General features: G+C 36.9%; 1 protein-coding gene across 1 annotated transcript in view; it reads left to right on the top strand.

The window, feature by feature from the left end:
- Positions 1-17463, top strand: part of RFX4 (regulatory factor X4) — a 162700-nt gene that overhangs the window by 24440 nt on the left and 120797 nt on the right. The window contains exon 2 of the mRNA XM_061204694.1: positions 2605-2691. Coding sequence (XP_061060677.1) covers positions 2605-2691 — 87 coding nt within the window. The remainder of the gene's footprint in view (positions 1-2604; positions 2692-17463) is intronic.

The raw sequence follows: 17463 nt of genomic DNA, 5'->3' as shown, positions 1-17463 counted from the left end.
ACCTGGCATGTTAAAATAGGGGTTCAGTAAATGCTAGCTCCCATATTATAAAGAAGGCAGCGGGAGACAGCACTGTTCAAAAGCACACATCCATAGGTATAGTCAGTTCTGCTGTAATACCACATATGCATTCCCCCAAATCACCATCATTCTACAAAATTGCACAATAAAAAGTACAGAGATCACTGGAATAATAAGCTAGGGGCACAACACTCAAAAACTTTGTCAGTGACGCATGGGAAAAAGATAGGAACCTAATAGGATAGCACAGTTTTACACTTGTTAAATGGTTAAGAGGCACATAAATACAGTAAATATGGCATTTCACCTTGGACTTGAAGTTGCTTTTGAAGCTCTACGAGTCCTTAATAGTCTTTTTTTTATAATACATTTTTTTTTTTTAAAGGATGATAATTTTGAGAAACAGTGACCCCAGAGCAAGTTTAGGCAGTTCACATTCTATTGTATGATGGGTGGGGGACCACATTTAGTGCCATGTCAAATGAATTTCTTAAATTTTTATTTATTTATTTATTTATTTATTTATTTATTTTATTTATGGCTGTGTTGGGTCTTCGTTTCTGTGCGAGGGCTTTCTCTAGTTGCGGCAAGTGGGGGCCACTCTTCATCGCGGTGCGCGGGCCTCTCACTATCGCAGCCTCTCTTGTTGCGGAGCACAGGCTCCAGACGCGCAGGCTCAGCAATTGTGGCTCACGGGCCCAGTTGCTCCGTGGCATGTGGGATCTTCCCAGACCAGGGCTCGAACCCGTGTCCCCTGCTTTGGCAGGCAGATTCTCAACCACTGCGCCACCAGGGAAGCCCTATAATACATTTTTAAAAATTTATTTAATTTAATTTATTTATTTTTGGCTGTGTTGGGTCTTTGTTGCTGCACACGGGCTTTCTCTAGTTGCAGCGAGCGGGGGCTACACTTCGTTGCGGTGCGCGGGCTTCTCATTGTGGTGGCTTCTCTTGTTGCGGAGCATGGGCTCTAGGTGCGTGGGATTCAGTAGTTGTGGCACGTGGGCTCAGTAGTTGTGGCTCGTGGGCTCCAGAGCGCAGGCTCAGTAGTTGTGGCACACAGGCTTAGTTGCTCCGCGGCACGTGGGATCTTCCCGGACCAGGGCTCGAACCCGTGTCCCCTGCATTAGCAGGCGGATTCTTAACCAGTGAGCCACCAGGGAAACCCTGAAGTTTGCTTTTGGAAGTGGACTTCGGAAGGGCTGCAGCTTGTGTGTTATTGTGAAATGTTAGAACGTGGGTTATCTGGGCAGGTGTGGCTCACAACCCACACTGTAGACTCAAGTAGCTGGTAGATGTTTGAGGTGTGAGCACGTGTGCATTTTTGCATATTCCTACAGGGCTTAGTTCAGCTAGGTGCAGTTTTCTGCATTCATTCGATGTTTTTTAAGGAAGAAATCAAGCATAAGCAAACAGAAAGTTTGTGCTAGGCACAAATTGTTCCCTAATGTATCACTTGCATTGAATGCATTTGTGTTTTCAAAACAAGCAGTATAGCAGAAATGATGTACTTAGCTGATGCTGTTGAATAAATGAATGAATAGTGGGTGGTTTAGATCAGTGATCCCCAGCCTTTTCGGCACCACGGACTGGTTTCGTGGAAGACAGTTTTTCCACTGATGGCGGTGGCGGGGGGGTGAGGGCTGGTTTTGGGATGATTCAAACGCATTACATTTATTGTGCACTTTATTTCTATTATTATTACATTGTAATATATAATGAAATAATTATACAACTCACCATAATGCTGACAGGAGGCGGAGCTCAGGCCGTAATGTGAGGGATGGGGAGAAGCTGTAAATACAGATGAAGCTTCGCTCGCTTGCCCGCCTCTCACCTCCTGCTGTGCGGCCCATTTCCTAACAGGCCATGGATCGGTACTGGTCCGTCGGCCCAGGGGTTGGGGACCCCTGGTCTAGATGATAGAATAAGCATTATGCTACATTGTGGAAAGTACATTTGTAGCCTTTGGAATTGGATTTTTAAAAAACCATGGTCTTCTGGATTTCAAAAGTAATGGATAACTATTACAGAGCTTTTGATGCCTCCTCCTGCAGTGACCTTCAGTCTGTGCTTGGAAGAGCCCCTTCAGGGGTCGCTGGCAAAGGGAGGGGAGCTGCAAGGTTCCCTGCCCTCCTCCTCTTCAACCAGAGCCCTCAGGGTTGTATCTGCTTTTCTTTTTTGTTTTCTTTTGAAGAAAGGGTTCTGCTGCTAATTTACAAGTCTCCAAACCACCACTAGTGATTCAGTTGACCAAATTTTGTTTTACAAACCAGTTCTCAGGAATGTGTCTTTTTTTGAAGAAACATAATCCTCAGTTGGTACTATTGGGCTATGAATACTCCAGAATTAGTAGAATTTGACCAAGAAATACTCAAGTGGGGCTTCAAATTACCATTTTGCCTCCAAACTACTCAGCCAAGTCTCATCAGCAACGGTGCATGTGGGGCTTCCTGTCCAATCCAATTCCAGTCTGGGCAGATCTCAGATGAAAGTTGATGGGCCTTTAAATCTAGCGCATTGGTGATGTTCTCTTCTCTTCACAGACACCAACAACATGATTTTCTTTCTTTTCATTTTTAGAGAGCTGGATTGAAAGATGTCTCAACGAAAGTGAAAACAAACGTTATTCTAGCCACACATCTCTGGGGAATGTTTCTAATGATGAAAGTAAGTGCTTGAAACTCATTCTTCCATGGTGTCCTGGATGCGGACTGTGTCCTGATGAGGAATGGTGCTTCTAGAATGCTAGACTGGGGCAAGTTACCTGAAACAAGAGGCTCTCCAGCCATTTATGAAATACCCCAGGCCCTCCCTGTAATATCCTGCAGTAAGGAGTGCAATGCAGTCAGGTGAACGTGGAAACTGAGGCCACGGCACAAACTTGCTGTTTACACATTTTTATTGTCTGAGTCCCTAAAGACCCCATCTCAGTGATGCTCCAGTGGGAAAATGTGGACCTTGAATGGGAAAGCCCATTCCATGTAGATGTGGGTTTAAAGTGTGTCATGGGACTGTTGTTTTAGAGTCGTGAATGTCCTTGGTGTTTGAAAGTAACCGTTTCTCCTGGATCTTGGGCTAGAGAATTGGTATTAATGGACAGATACAAACTGCTCTGTTTACACCTTTCCCTGTGTTATGTCAGACTGGGGCTGTGGGTGCCTTATATTAAGAGCAGAAGACTACTTGGGACTTGTATTTGTTCCTAAAGCACTGCAAAAAGGGGACAGCTTATTATAAAAGTCATTTCCAGCAGGGACAGAGTGTCTCTCTTGGTTGGTAAAGAGCATCTCCTTAGTTCAATTTTCTCAAAGATTCAGGGAATCTTCATGGAAGATTTAGCCATACTGTTGTATGTCACAGTAGTTTTTCTTTTTCATTGCTGCATAGTACTCCACTGTATGCATATATCACAACATATATATCAATCTAAACGTTGATGGATATTTAAATTGTTTCAAGTTTTTGACTGTTTCTTAAGCATCTCTGAACATTCTTTAAGTGTATTTTATTGTGGTGGAATATTCCTAACATAAAATGTATCATTTTAACCGTGTTAAGTATATAATTCAGTGGCATTCAGTACATTCCCCTTGTTTTGCAACCATCACCACCATCCACCTCCAGAACTTTTTACATCTCCCAGACTAAAATTCTGTACCCATTAAACAATAACTCTCCATCCCCCTTTCCCCCTAGTCCCTAGCAACTACTCTTCTACTTTCTGCCTCTATGAATTTGACTACTGTAAGAATCTCATATAAGTGGAATCACATAGTATTTGTCCTTTTGTGACTGGCTAATTTCATTTAGCTTAATGTCTTCAGGGTTCATCCATGTTGTAGCATGTATCAGAATTTCCTTCCTTTTTAAGGTTGAGTGACACTTGCTTGTATGTATATACCACATTTTGTTTATCTGTTCGTCCACTGATGGACATTTGGGCTGTTTCTACCTTTTGGCTATTGTGAATAATGCTGCTATATACATGGGTATACAAATATCTGGTCGATTTCTGCTTTCAGTTCTTTTGGATATATAACCAGACGTGGAATTGCTGGATCATGTGGTAATTCTGTGTTTACTATTTTGAGGAACTGCCATATTTTCATGGTGGCTGCACCATTTTACATTCTCACCAATAATGTGCTAGAGTTCCAATTTCTTGACATCCTTGCCAATACTTGTTATTTTCTGTTTTTCTGGGGTTTTTTTTGTAATAGTCATTCCAGTGTATAAGGTAGTATCTAATTGTGGTTTTGATTTGTATTTCCCTAATGATTGGTGATGTTGAGCGTCTTTTCATGCGCTTATTGACCATTTGTATATACACGTTGGAGAAATGCCTATTCAAGTCTTTTGACTGCTTTTAAATCAGATTGTTTACTTTTTTGTTGGTAAATTGTAGTTCTTTATATATTTTGCATATTAACCCCTTATCAGATATATGTTGTGCAAATATTTTTCTCTCAGTCTTTGGGTTGCCTTTTACTCTGTTGATTGTGTTCTTTGATGCACAGAAGTTTTCAATTTTGATGTAGTCTAATTTATTTATTTTTTCTTTTGTTGCCTGTGCTTTGGTGTCATATCTAAGAAATCATTGTCAAATCCAATGTCATGAAGGTTTTACTCTATGTTTTCTTTCAAAAGTTTTATAGTTTTCGCTCTTATGTTTAGGTCTTTGATCCATTTTGAGTTAATTTTTATATATGGTATAAGGTAAGGATTCACATTCATTCTTTTGTTTGTGGATATCCATTTTTCCCAACACCATTTGTTGAAAAGACTGTGCTTTCCCCATTGAATGTTGACACCCTTGTCAAAAGTCATTTGACCATGTATGTATCTGGACTCTCTATTCTGTTTGTTGGTCTATATGTCTGTCTCTATGCCAGTACCACACTGTTTTAATTACTGTAGCTTTGTACTAAGTTTTGAAATCAGGAAATGTGAGATCTTTAATGTTGTTCTTTTTCAAGATTGTTTTGGCTATTCAGAGTCCCTTGAGATTCCGTATGAATTTTAGGATGGATTTTTCTATTTCTGCAAAAATGTGTTGTTAGGATTTTTATAGGGATTGCATCGAATCTATAGATCTCTTTGGATAGTATTGACATCTTAACAATATTAAATCTTCCAGTCCATAAACACAGGATGTCTTCACATTTACTGATGTTTTCTTTAATTCTTTCAGCAATGTTTTATAGTTTCAGTGTACAAGCCTTTTGCTTCCTTGGTTAAGTTTATTTCTAAGTATTTTATTCTTTTTGGTGCTATTGTAAATAGAATTGTTTTCTTTCTTTTTTTAAATATTTATTTATTTGGCTGTGTCGGGTCTTTGTTGTGGCACGCCGGCTCTTCGTTGCAGCGCGCAGGCTTCTCTCTAGTTGTAGAGTGTGGGTTTTCTCTTCTCTAGTTGTGGCACGGGCTCCAGAGCATGTAGGCTCTGTAGTTTGTGGCACATGGGCTCTCTAGTTGAGACACGCGAGCTCAATAGTTGTGGCACTCGGGCTTTGTTGCCCCCCGGCATGTGGGATCTTAGTTCCCCGACCAGGGATCGAACCCGCATCTCCTGCATTGGAAGGCGGATTCTTTACCACTGGACCACCAGGGAAGTCCCTAGAGTTGTTTTCTTAATTTCCTTTTTGGATTGTTCATTGGTAGTGCAGAAAAATTCAGCCGACTTTGTATGTTGATTCTGTATCTTGCAACTTTGCTCAATTCATTATTAGTTCTAGCAGCGTGTGTGTGTGCTCTTCTTCTGGTAGTATGTTGAATAGAAGTGGCAAAAGTGTTCCTCATCTTAGAGGAAAAGCTTGTAGTCTTTCCACTGAGTATGATGTTTGCTGTGGGTTTTTCATATAGGCTTTACTCTGTTAAAATAGTTTTCTTCTCTTCCTATTTTGTTGAGTATTTTTATCATGAAAAGATTTTGAATTTTATCAAATGCTCTTTCTGCATCAATTGAGATGATCATGTGGTTGTTCTGTTAATGTGGTTTATTATATGGATTGCTTTTTGTATGTTGAACTATCCTAGCATTCAAGTAATAATCCCACTTGGTCATAGTGTATAATCCTTTTAATATACTGTTGAATTATGTTAACTAGCATTTTCTTGGGGATTTTTGCATCACTGTACATAAAGGATATTGATCCGTAGTTTTCTTATAGTGTCTTCATCTGGCTTTGGTATCAGGGTAATGCTGGGCTTGTAGAATGAGTTTGGAAGTGTTCACTCCTCTTCCATTTTTTGGAAGAGTTTGAGAAGGATTGGTAGTCTGAATATTCTTGTGGACATCCTCTTTTGTGAACTACCTGTTCAGGATTTTACTTGTCAGGTTTTGTTGCTGTTGTTGTTGTTTGTTGTTGTTTTTTGATTGTGCTATTTGTCTTTCCCTTAATGATTTGTAAGAGTTGTTTTTATATTTTGAATAGGAGATATTTGTCAGATAAAAGTATTGAAGTTTGTGGTCTGTCTTTTTATTCTTTTAGTGGTATCTTTTGATGAACAGAAGTTCTTATTTCTAATAAAACCCAGTTTATCAGTGTTTTTCTTTTATAGTTAGTGCTTTTGTGTCATATTCAGAAATTTTTGCCTACCTAAGGTCATGAAGGTTTTCTTCATGTTATTATCTAGAAGTTTTATTATTTTACCTTTTACTTTTCTATCAACAGACATCTGGAATTTTTATAAATGTTGTGAGGGAGGAGTCAAAATTCTTTTTTTATTTTTAATTTTGACTGATAGAGCACCATTTTTTTCTGAAAAGAATGTCCTTTACCCACTGGTCATAAATCAGGAGATCATATACATGTGGATCTATGTCTTGATCTTTATTCTGAATCATTGGTCTGCTTGTCTGTTTTAGAGCCAGTACAGTAGTCTTTATTACTGTACCTTTTATGGTACATTGTAATACATGGTGGCATAAGACCTCTTTTTCAAGATGGTTTTGGTTAAGTTCTTAATATTTCTATATAGATTTTAGAATCAGCTTATCTATTTTCACATGCACAAAAAAATCTAGGATTTTGATTGGGATTACATTGTATCCACAGTTAGTTTCAGAAGAATAACATCTTGCCGACATCAAATTTCTAATCTGTGTATGTGCTTTAAACCTCCATGTGTTAGATGGCCTTTAGTTTCTCTCAACAGTGTTTTGTAGATTTCAGTGTAGAGATTTTGTACATCTTTCATTAGATTTATTCCTAGATAATTGATATTTTTCAGTACTATTGTAAGTATTATTTTTAAATGTTTTCTAATTGTCAGTTGCTAGTATATGAAAATGCAATTTATTTTTTAGATAATGACTGTAACCAGGCACTTTGCTAAATTTGCTTATTATTTATGAGTTTACTATGAACATAATCATGTCACCGGATAATGATAGTTTTGCATTTTCTTTTATAGTCTTCATATTTTTATTTCTTTTCTGTGCCTTAGTGCACCTGCTGGGACCTCTACTGCAACGTTGAGTTGAAGTGGTGATAGCAGACATTATTGCCTTGTTCCTTACCTAGGGGAAAACATTTAATGTTTCACCACTAAGCATGATGTTGTTATGAAGTTCTTGTAGGTATCATTATTGAATACCTGGTTTGCTGAGAGACTTTTCTTGAATGGGTGTTGAACTTTATCAAATGGTTTACTGAGCTGAACATATGAGCTGATCATATGTTTTTCTCCTTTATTCTGTTAATGTCGTGAATTACATTGATTACATTTTTGAATGTTAAACCAATCTTGCATTCCTAGAAGACACTGCACTTGGTCAAAAGTTTAATTTTTATGTTTTTCTAGGTTAGATTGACTACTATTTTGTTAAGAATTTTGACATCTCTGTTTATGAGATTTATTGACCAATGATTTTCCTTTTATCCTTGTCAGGTTTTGGCATCAAGATTATACAGTCCTTATAAAAAGATGTGGAAACTTTCTTTTTTTACTGCTCTTTTGAAAAGTTTGTGTAAGATTGGCTTCATTTATTTCTTAAATATTAGGAAAAACTTAACACTGAAGTCATCTGGGTTTGGAGTTTTCCTTGAGGGAAAGTTTTTAATGATGGATTCAGTTTTTAAAATAGCAATAGAATTATTCATATTTTTCTATTTCTTGTTTTGTTACTTTAAGCAAATTGTTATTTTTAAGGAATTCATTTCATCTAAATTTTCAAATTTATTTACATGATATTGTTTAAATTTTCCTTTTATTACTTTTTGTTGTGTTTTTAGCATCTACAATATTGTCCTCCTTTCATTTCTGATATGTTTTCTCTATTTTTCTTTATCAGTTTTGCCAGAGTTTATCAATTGTATTAGTCTTTGCAGGTATCCAACTCTTGGCTTTTTTTTTTCCCTCAATTTACATCTTTTAAAAATTTCATTTACTTTTGCTCTTTTCTCTAGTTTTTCCTTCCTTATACTTTCTTTGAGTTTAATTTTTTGTCTTTTTCTATTGTGAGATAGACATCTAGATCATTGATTTTCAACCTTTTCTAAGATAGACATTTAAAGTTATAAAATTTCCTCTAAGTACTACTTAACTGTATCACATAATTCTCCTGGTGTCATACTTTCATTACCATACAGTCAGACTTACTTTCTAATTCCTACTGTGATTTCTTATTTTACCCATGATTCATTTAGAAATCTATTGCTTAATTTCTAAAAACTTGGGGATCTCCTAGTTGCCTTTCTGTTACTGATTTCTATTATAATCCACTGTGGTCAGAGAACATATTCTGTATGACTTCAATATTTAAAATTAGTGAGACTTGCTTTTTTATCCAAACATATGGTCTATTTGGCAAATGCACATGTATGCTTGTAAAGAATGTGTATTCTGTTTTTGGATGGAGTGTTCTGTAACTATCAATTAGGTCAGGTTGGTTAATCATGTTATTCAGATGTGCCATATCCTTATGGATTTTGTTGTTGTCTATAAGGTACTGAAAGAGGTGCTATATTGTGGTTATCTATCTCCTCAGTTTTGTTAATTCCTGCTTTACGTGTTTTGAAGTGTTCATTTCTTAGAAATTTAGTATTGTTGTATCCTCTTGTTGAAATGATCCTTTTTATCATTATTAGATGTCCCTCCTTATTTCTAGTAATACTTTTTGCCTTCAAGTCTGTTTTGTCTGATGTTAATATAACTACACCAGCTTTCTTTTTTATTGGGGTTGTTACAGTGTATCTTTGTCTTTTAATTTTCAACCTTTCTGAATTCAATATTAAGATTTTTTATATAGTTTAAAAAAGCCAGTCAGATAATCTTTATCTTTAATTGGAATGTTTAGATCATTTAAATTTAATATAATTACTTACATTGTTGGGCTTAAATCAACAAACTTGGTACTGTATTTAATTTTTATTTCTCCCATCTGACTTTATTTCTTTATTCCTCCCTTGTTCCCTTTTTGGGAAGGATTAATGCAGTTAAATATTTTTAATGTTTTTCTCTGCTAGCTTTCCAACTAGATATTCTTTTAGAGTGTTTCTCTCGGGGATTACACTATGTACCCTTCCTTTCATGTCTGCCTCACGTTAATCCTTCCCCCACTTCAAATACAGTGCACGAACACTGTCATAGTTTAACCTCATTTACCACTTTCCCACCCTCTGTGCCATTGCTTTAATGTATCTTACATCTACATATGTTATAAGCCCTATAAGACATTATTATTATTATTGTTTTAAATATTAGTCATTCACATATTTTAATATGTGAATGTATTTATTCACATATTTGCCCTTTCCAGGGCTCATCATTCTTGTCAGCAAGTCCATGCTTCCATCTGGGATCATTATTTCTTTAACCCAAAGAAACTCCTTTACTGTTTCTGGTAGTGCAGTATAGAGTAGTGTAGATCATGAAAAACATTGTTATTTCACCTACATTTTTGAAGGACGTTTTTGCTGGATATAGAATTCTAGTCTGGTAAGATTTTTTTCCTTTCAACCCTTCAAAATTTTTATTGCATTGTCTTCTGGCTTCTAAGAGTTAGTCATCAGACTTATTTTTACTCCTTTGAATACAATGTCTTTTTGTCTCAGGCAAAAGATTTTTTTCCTTCTCTTTAGTTTACAGCAGTTTGACTATGATGTACATAAACATGCTTTTCTTATATTTTTCCTTCTTGGGTTCACTGAGCTTCTAGCATCTGTGGGTTGTCATTCATGAAATTTGTAAAATTGTTCACCATTGTCTCTTCAAATATCTTTTCTGCCCCATTCTCCCTTATCTCCTTCTGAAATTCCAGTTACATGAATACTAGACCTTTGACTGTACCCCATATGTTTCTTACGCTCTGCTCTGGTTTGTCCATTTTTCTCTCTTCATTCTTCAGTTTGGTGTTTCCTGTTGACATCATTTTCAGTTCTCAATTCCTATTTTCTGTCATGTCTAGAGTCTGCTATTAAGCCCATCCAAGTTATCTTTTTTTTTTTATAGTTTTGTGGTCTATTTTCATTTATTTATTCATTCATTCATCTATTTATCTATTTATTTGGCTGCACCGGGTCTTAGTTGTGGCACGCGAGATCTTCGTTGTGGCATGAGGGATCTTTCTTTAGTTGTGGCATGCAGGATCTTTTAGTTGCAGCATGAGGGATCTTTAGTTGTGGCATGTGAACTCTTAGTTGTGGCACATGGTATCTAGTTCCCTGACCACAGATCAAACCCAGGCCCCCTGCATTGGGAGCTTGGAGTCCTAGCCACTGGACCACCAGGGAAGTCCCCTACCCAAGTTATCTTAATTTCAGATATTGTATTCTTTCTTTTATGGTAGATGTTCAGTTGATTCTTTTTTTTTTTTTTCCAAATCTCAGTTGATATTCTACATTTTTCATCTGTTTTGTCCATCACTTCCTCTACTTTGACTGTCCTTTCCTCTATCTCCTTAACCTTATTAACCATAGTTATTTTAAAGTTCCTGTCTGATAACTCTAATATCTCAATCATCTCTGGATCTATTTCTATTATCTGTTTTTTCCTTGGATTTCAGGGTTTTGGTCTTGTTTTTCAATATACCTTATAGTTTTTGATTCAGTGCTCGACATTATGGATGCAAAGTTGGAGAGGTTTTGAGTGAATGATGTTAACATCCTCCACAGAGTGTTAAATTTTGTTCTAGCAGGCAGATAGAGAACCAGCAAGTCTCCTTGATCCTGTCAAAACTTGGTTAAGTCCAGTCTCTTTCAGTCTTGTCCATACTACCAGAGTGTGGTCTTTACTCCTAGGTCATAGCTTTTCTGGGTCCACAACTGAAAGCCCTGGGTATTTACCAAGTTCCTTCTACCTTGACCCAGCTTGAACTCCAACTTCTGACACCCTAGCTAATCAATGACCAGCTCTTTAGCCTCTAAACTGATGTTTTCTCTTTGGTTTTTTTGGTTTCTCACTCTCTGCATGTGCAGCATAGGAATGGGCTAAAGACTTGAGGGGAGTTTGAATGCAGGCATGTCTGTCTTCTTCTCTTCTCTCTGGAATGTTGCTCCTTATATCTTAGCCACTCTGTCATCTCCAAACTCTGACTTCAGTCTCATCAGCCCAATAGACTACACTCTGCTTAGGTTCCAGTGTAGCAATTTAGAAATATCCTCAGGAACAAATCTAGGGTTGATGAGGAGCTCATGTTGGTGCCAGTGCTAGATCTAAAACGTGGGCCACCTGACTCCTATCAGTCCATATTTTGTTTTTGCTTTCAAAACGCAAAAATACTACATTAAAGAAATATACCCCCTGGCTATACGAGTCATGCGTGTATATATTTGAAAAATGTAGGGGAAAAGATATGAGGAAGAAAAATAATTGCCTCTATCCTGCCATCCAGAGGTAACCACTCTTGATGTTTTTGTATTTCCTTCTGGTTGTTCTTCTAAGCATATATTGTTAAACAAAGTTTTATATATGTATATATTTATAGTTAATATGTATATATGGCGATCATCTGTTAAGCAATGAGAAGTGCTTTAATTCCAATATCTCGTTCAGTTATCACAGTGGTCCTACGAGGTAACTTATTCTTACGAGCTTCATTTTATATATGTGAAAACTGAGGCTCAAAGGTGTTACGTAATTTGCCCAAAGTTACACGGCTGGTAAGTGGTAGAGCTAGGATTTCAGCCCAGGTCTGTATGTGTGCCTTTGAACATTAGGCAGTTAGTCTTTGCACTGTTCTGCCTCCCAGAAGGTAATGCTTCAAAGACTTGCCATTGAGGATTTCATACCTTGTCCATAGGGATACCAAGGCCAGAGCTAGGAAGGCCCACCACTCCCTCTCAGTGGCTGATTGGTATGTTAATACTTGTCTGTACCTTGTCATCTCTTCCACTCGACTGAAAGCCCCATGAGGGCGGGAATGTTGTGTGGTTCACTGTTGTAACCCCAGGTCTTGGCACATAGTGGGGGCCTTAGAATATGGTTGAAGTTTCAAAAATTAATTTTTCTCTTAATTTTAGTATTTTAAGAATGTTTTGGATTGTAAAAGACAGTAACCTGACAGTGGTTTAAACTGTGTAAATATTTACTATCTTATTTAACCAAAAGATGAGAGGTAGAAAGTTCCTAGGTTTATTCAAGAGCTCAACATCATCCGGGACCCAGGCTCTGTATGTATTTCTGCTAAGTCTTCCAAAGTTGTTGGCGTTTTGTCCTCATGTTGGCTTGTGACCTCATGGTCACAAGATTGCTGCTTCAGGTCCAGGATTCAGGTCCACATTTAAAACAGATGGATGGGGCAAGGGGAGGCACCAGGTAGCTTTCCTCTTATGTGTTTTCCTTTTATCAGAAAACAACAATAGGGACTTCCCTGGTGGTCCAGTGGTTAAGACACTGCACTTCCATTGCAGGGGCACGGGTTCAATCCCTGGTTGGGGAAATGAGATCCCTCATGGCATGCAGAGCAGCCAAATAAATAAATAAATAAATAAATTAATTAATTAATTTTAAAAAAGGAAGAAGAAGAAAACAGCTTTCCCAGAAGCCCTCTGTAGACATTTTTTTTTTTTACTTTGTTTGTTTGTGTCCAAAACTTTATCTAGTAGCTGAAAGGGAAAATATGAGAGTGAATATTTGTCAAAATAATAGAAAAGAGTAGAATTATGATGGTTGGATTGCCCCCACTTCAAATCCAGCCTGTCTCTTGTTTTTATACAGCCCATGATCAAATGTTTTTTTTTGTTTTTTCCTTTTTCTTTTTCTTTTATTTTTTAAAAATTTTATTTATTTATTTTTTATACAGCAGGTTCTTATTGGTTATCCATTTTATACATATTAGTGTATACATGTTAATCCCAATCGCTCAATTCATCACACCACCCCCTGCCCCCGCCACTTTCCCCCCTTGATGTCCATACGTTTGTTCTCTACGTCTGTGTCTCAGTTTCTGCTCTGCAAACCAGTTCATCTGTACCATTTTTCTAGGTTCCACATACATGCGTTAATATACGATATTTGTTTTTCTCTTTCTGACTTACTTCACTCCGTATGACAGTCTCTAGATCCATCCATGTCTCTACAGATGAACCAATTTCGTTCCTTTTTATGGCTGAGTAATGTTCCATTGTATATATGTACCACTTCTTTATCCATTCGTCTGACGATGGGCATTAAGGTTGCTTCCATGACCTGGCTATTGTAAATAGTGCTGCAGTGAACACTGGGGTACATGTGCCTTTTTGAATTATGGTTTTATTTAGGTATATGCCCAGTAGTGGGATTGCTGGGTCATATGGTAATTCTATTCTTAGTTTTTTAAGGAACCTCCATACTGTTCTCCATAGTGGCTGTATCAACTTACAATCCCACCAACAGTGCAAGAGGGTTCCCTTTTCTCCACACCCTCTCCAGCATTTGTTGTTTGTAGATTTCCTGATGATGCCCATTCTAAGTGGTGTGAGGTGATACCTCATTGTAGTTTTGATTTGCATTTCTCTAATAATTAGTGATGTTGAGCAGCTTTTCATGTGCTTCTTGGCCATTTCTATGTCTTCTTTGGAGAAATGTCTATTTAGGTCCTCTGCCCATTTTTTGATTGGGTTGTTTATTTTTTTAATATTGAGCTGCATGAGCTGTTTATATATTTTGGAGATTAATCCTTTGTCTGTTCATTGATTTGCAAATATTTTCTCCCATTCTGAGGGTTGTCTTTTTGTCTTGTTTGTAGTTTCCTTTGCTTTGCAAAAGCTTTTAAGTTTCCTTAGGTCCCATTTGTTTATTTTTGTTTTTATTTCCGTTACTATAGGAGGTGGATCAAAGAAGGTCTTGCTGTGATTTATGTCAAAGAGTGTTCTTCCTATGTTTTCCTCTAAGAGGTTTATAGTGTCCGGTCTTACATTTAGGTCTCTAATCCATTTTGAGTTTATTTTTGTGTACGGTGTTAGCGAGTATTCTAAATTCATTCTTTTACATGCAGCTGTCCAGTTTTCCCAGCACCACTTATTGAAGAGACTATCTTTTCTCCATTGTATATCCTTGCCTCCTTCTTATAGATTAGTTGACCATAGGCGCGTGGGTTTATCTCTGGAATTTCTATCCTGTTCCATTGATCTATATTTCTGTTTTTGTGTCAGTACCATACTGTCTTGATTACTGTAGCTTTGTAGTATAGTCTGAAGTCAGGGAGTCTTATTCCTCCAGCTCAGTTTCTTTCCCTCAAGGCTGCTTTGGCTATTCGGGGTCTTTTGTGTCTCCATACAAATTTTAGGGTTTTTTGTTCTAGTTCTGTAAAAAATGCCATTGGTAACTTGCTAGGGGTTGCATTGAATCTGTAGATTGCTTTGGGTAGTATAGTCATTTTCACAATATTGATTCTTCCAATCCAAGAACATGGTATATCTCTCCATCTGTTGGTATCATCTTTAATTTCTTTCATCAGTGTCTTATAGTTTTCTGCATACAGGTCTTTTGTCTCCCTAAGTAGGTTTATTCTTAGGTATTTTATTCTTTTTGTTGCAATGGTAAATGGGAGTGTTTTCTTAATTTCTCTTTCAGATTTTCCATCATTAGTTCATAGGAATGCAAGAGATTTCTGTGCTTTAATTTTGTATCCTGCAACTTTACCAAATTCATTGATTAGCTCTAGTAGTTTTCTGGTGGCATCTTTAGGATTCTCTATGTATAGTATCATGTCATCTGCAAACAGTGACAGTTTTACTTCTTCTTTTCCAATTTGTATTCCTTTTATTTCTTTTTCTTCTCTGATTGCTGTGGCTAGGACTTCCAAAACTATGTTGAATAATAGTGGTGAGAGTGGACATCCTTGTCTTGTTCCTGATCTTAGAGGAAATGCTTTCAGTTTTTCACCATTAAGAATGATGTTTGCTGTGGGTTTGTCATATATGGCCTTTATTATGTTGAGGTAGGTTCCCTCTATACCCACTTTCTGGAGACTTTTTATCATAAATGGGTGTTGAATTTTGTCAGAAGCTTTTTCTGCATCTATTGAGATGATCATATGGTTTTTTTTTTCAATATGTTAATATGGTGTATCACATTGATTGATTTGCATATATTGAAGAATCCTTGCATCCCTGGGATAAATCCCACTTGATCATGGTGTATGATCCTTTTAACATGTTGTTGAATTCTGTTTGCTAGTATTTTCTTGAGGATTTTTGCATCTGTATTCATCAGTGATATTGGTCTATAATTTTCTTTTTTTATAGTCTCTTTGTCTGGTTTTGGTATCAGGGTGATGGTGGCCTCATAGAATGAGTTTGGGAGTGTTCCTTTCTCTGCAATTTTTTGGAAGAGTTTGAGAAGGATGGGTGTTAACTCTTCTCTAAATGTTTGATAGAATTCACCTGTGAAGCCATCTGGTCCTGGACTTTTGTTTGTTGGAAGAGTTTTAATCACACTTTCAATTTCCGTGCTTGTGATTGGTCTGTTCATATTTTCTATTTCTTCCTGGTTCAGTCTTGGAAGGCTATACCTTTCTAAGAATTTGTCCATTTCTTCCAGGTTGTCCATTTTATTGGCATAGAGTTGCTTGTAGTAGTCTCTTAGGATGCTTTGTATTTCTGCGGTGTCTGTTGTAACTTCTCCTTTTTCATTTCTAGTTTTATTGATTTGAGTCCTCTCCCTCTTTTTCTTGATGAGTCTGGCTAATGGTTTATCAATTTTGTTTATCTTCTGAAGGAACCAGCTTTTACTTCTATTGATCTTTGCTATTGTTTTCTTTGTTTCTATTTCATTTATTTCTGCTCTGATCTTTATGGTTTCTCTCCTTCTGCTAACTTTGGGTTTTGTTTGTTCTTCTTTCAACAGTTCGTTTAGGTGTAAGGTTAGATTGTTTATTTGAGAATTTTCTTGTTTCTTGAGGTAGGCTTGCATAGCTATAAACTTCCCTGTTAGAACTGCTTTTGCTGCATCCCATAGGTTTTGGATCGTCGCGTTTTCATTGTCATTTGTCTCTAGGTATTTTTTGATTTCCTCTTTGATTTCTTCAGTGATCTCTTGGTTATTTAGTAAATTATTTTTTAGCCTCCATGTGTTTGTGTTTTTTACATTTTTTTCCCTGTAATTGATTTCTAATCTCATAGCATTGTGGTCAGAAAAGATGCTTGATATGATTTCAGCTTTCTTAAATTTACTAAGGCTTGATTTGTTACCCAAGATGTGATCTATCCTGGAGAATGTTCCATGCACACTTGAGAAGAAAGTGTAATGTGCTGTTTTTGGATGGAATGTCCTATAAATTAAATTAAATCAATTAAATCTGTCTGGTCTATTGTGTCATTTAAAGTTTGTGTTCCCTTATTAATTTTCTGTTTGGATGATCTGTCCATTGGTGTAAGTGAGGTGTTAAAGTCCCCCACTATTACTGTGTTGCTGTCGATTTCCTCTTTTATAGCTGTTAGCAGTTGCCTTATGTATTGAGGTGCTCCTATGTTGGGTGCCTATATATTTATAATTGTTATATCTTCTGTTTGGATTGATCCCTTGATCATTATGTAGTGTCCTTCTTTGTCCCTTGTAACATTCTTTACTTTAAAGTCTAGTTTATATGATATGAGTATTGCTACTCCACCTTTCTTTTGATTTCCATTTGCATGGAATATCTTTTTCCATCCCCTCACTTTCAGTCTGTATGTGTCCCTAGGTCTGAAGTGGGTCTCTTGTAGACAGCATATATATGGGTCTTGTTTTTGTATCCATTCAGCGAGCCTGTGTCTTTCGGTTGGAGCATTTAATGCATTCACATTTAAGGTAATTATTGATATGTATGTTCCTATTGCCACTTATTAATTGTAATGGGTTTGTTTTTGTAGGTCCTTTTCTTCTCTTGTGTTTCCCACTTAGAGAAGTTCCTTTAGCATTTGTTGTAGTGCTGAATTCTCTTAGCTTTTGCTTGTCTGAAAATCTTTTGACTTCTCCATCGAATCTGAATGAGATCCTTGCCGGGTAGAGTAATCTTGCTCGTAGGTTCTTCCC

The sequence above is a fragment of the Eubalaena glacialis genome, chromosome 11, assembly GCF_028564815.1.
Source record: "Eubalaena glacialis isolate mEubGla1 chromosome 11, mEubGla1.1.hap2.+ XY, whole genome shotgun sequence".
NCBI lineage: Eukaryota > Metazoa > Chordata > Mammalia > Artiodactyla > Balaenidae > Eubalaena > Eubalaena glacialis.
This window is presented reverse-complemented; position numbering and strand designations above follow the sequence as displayed.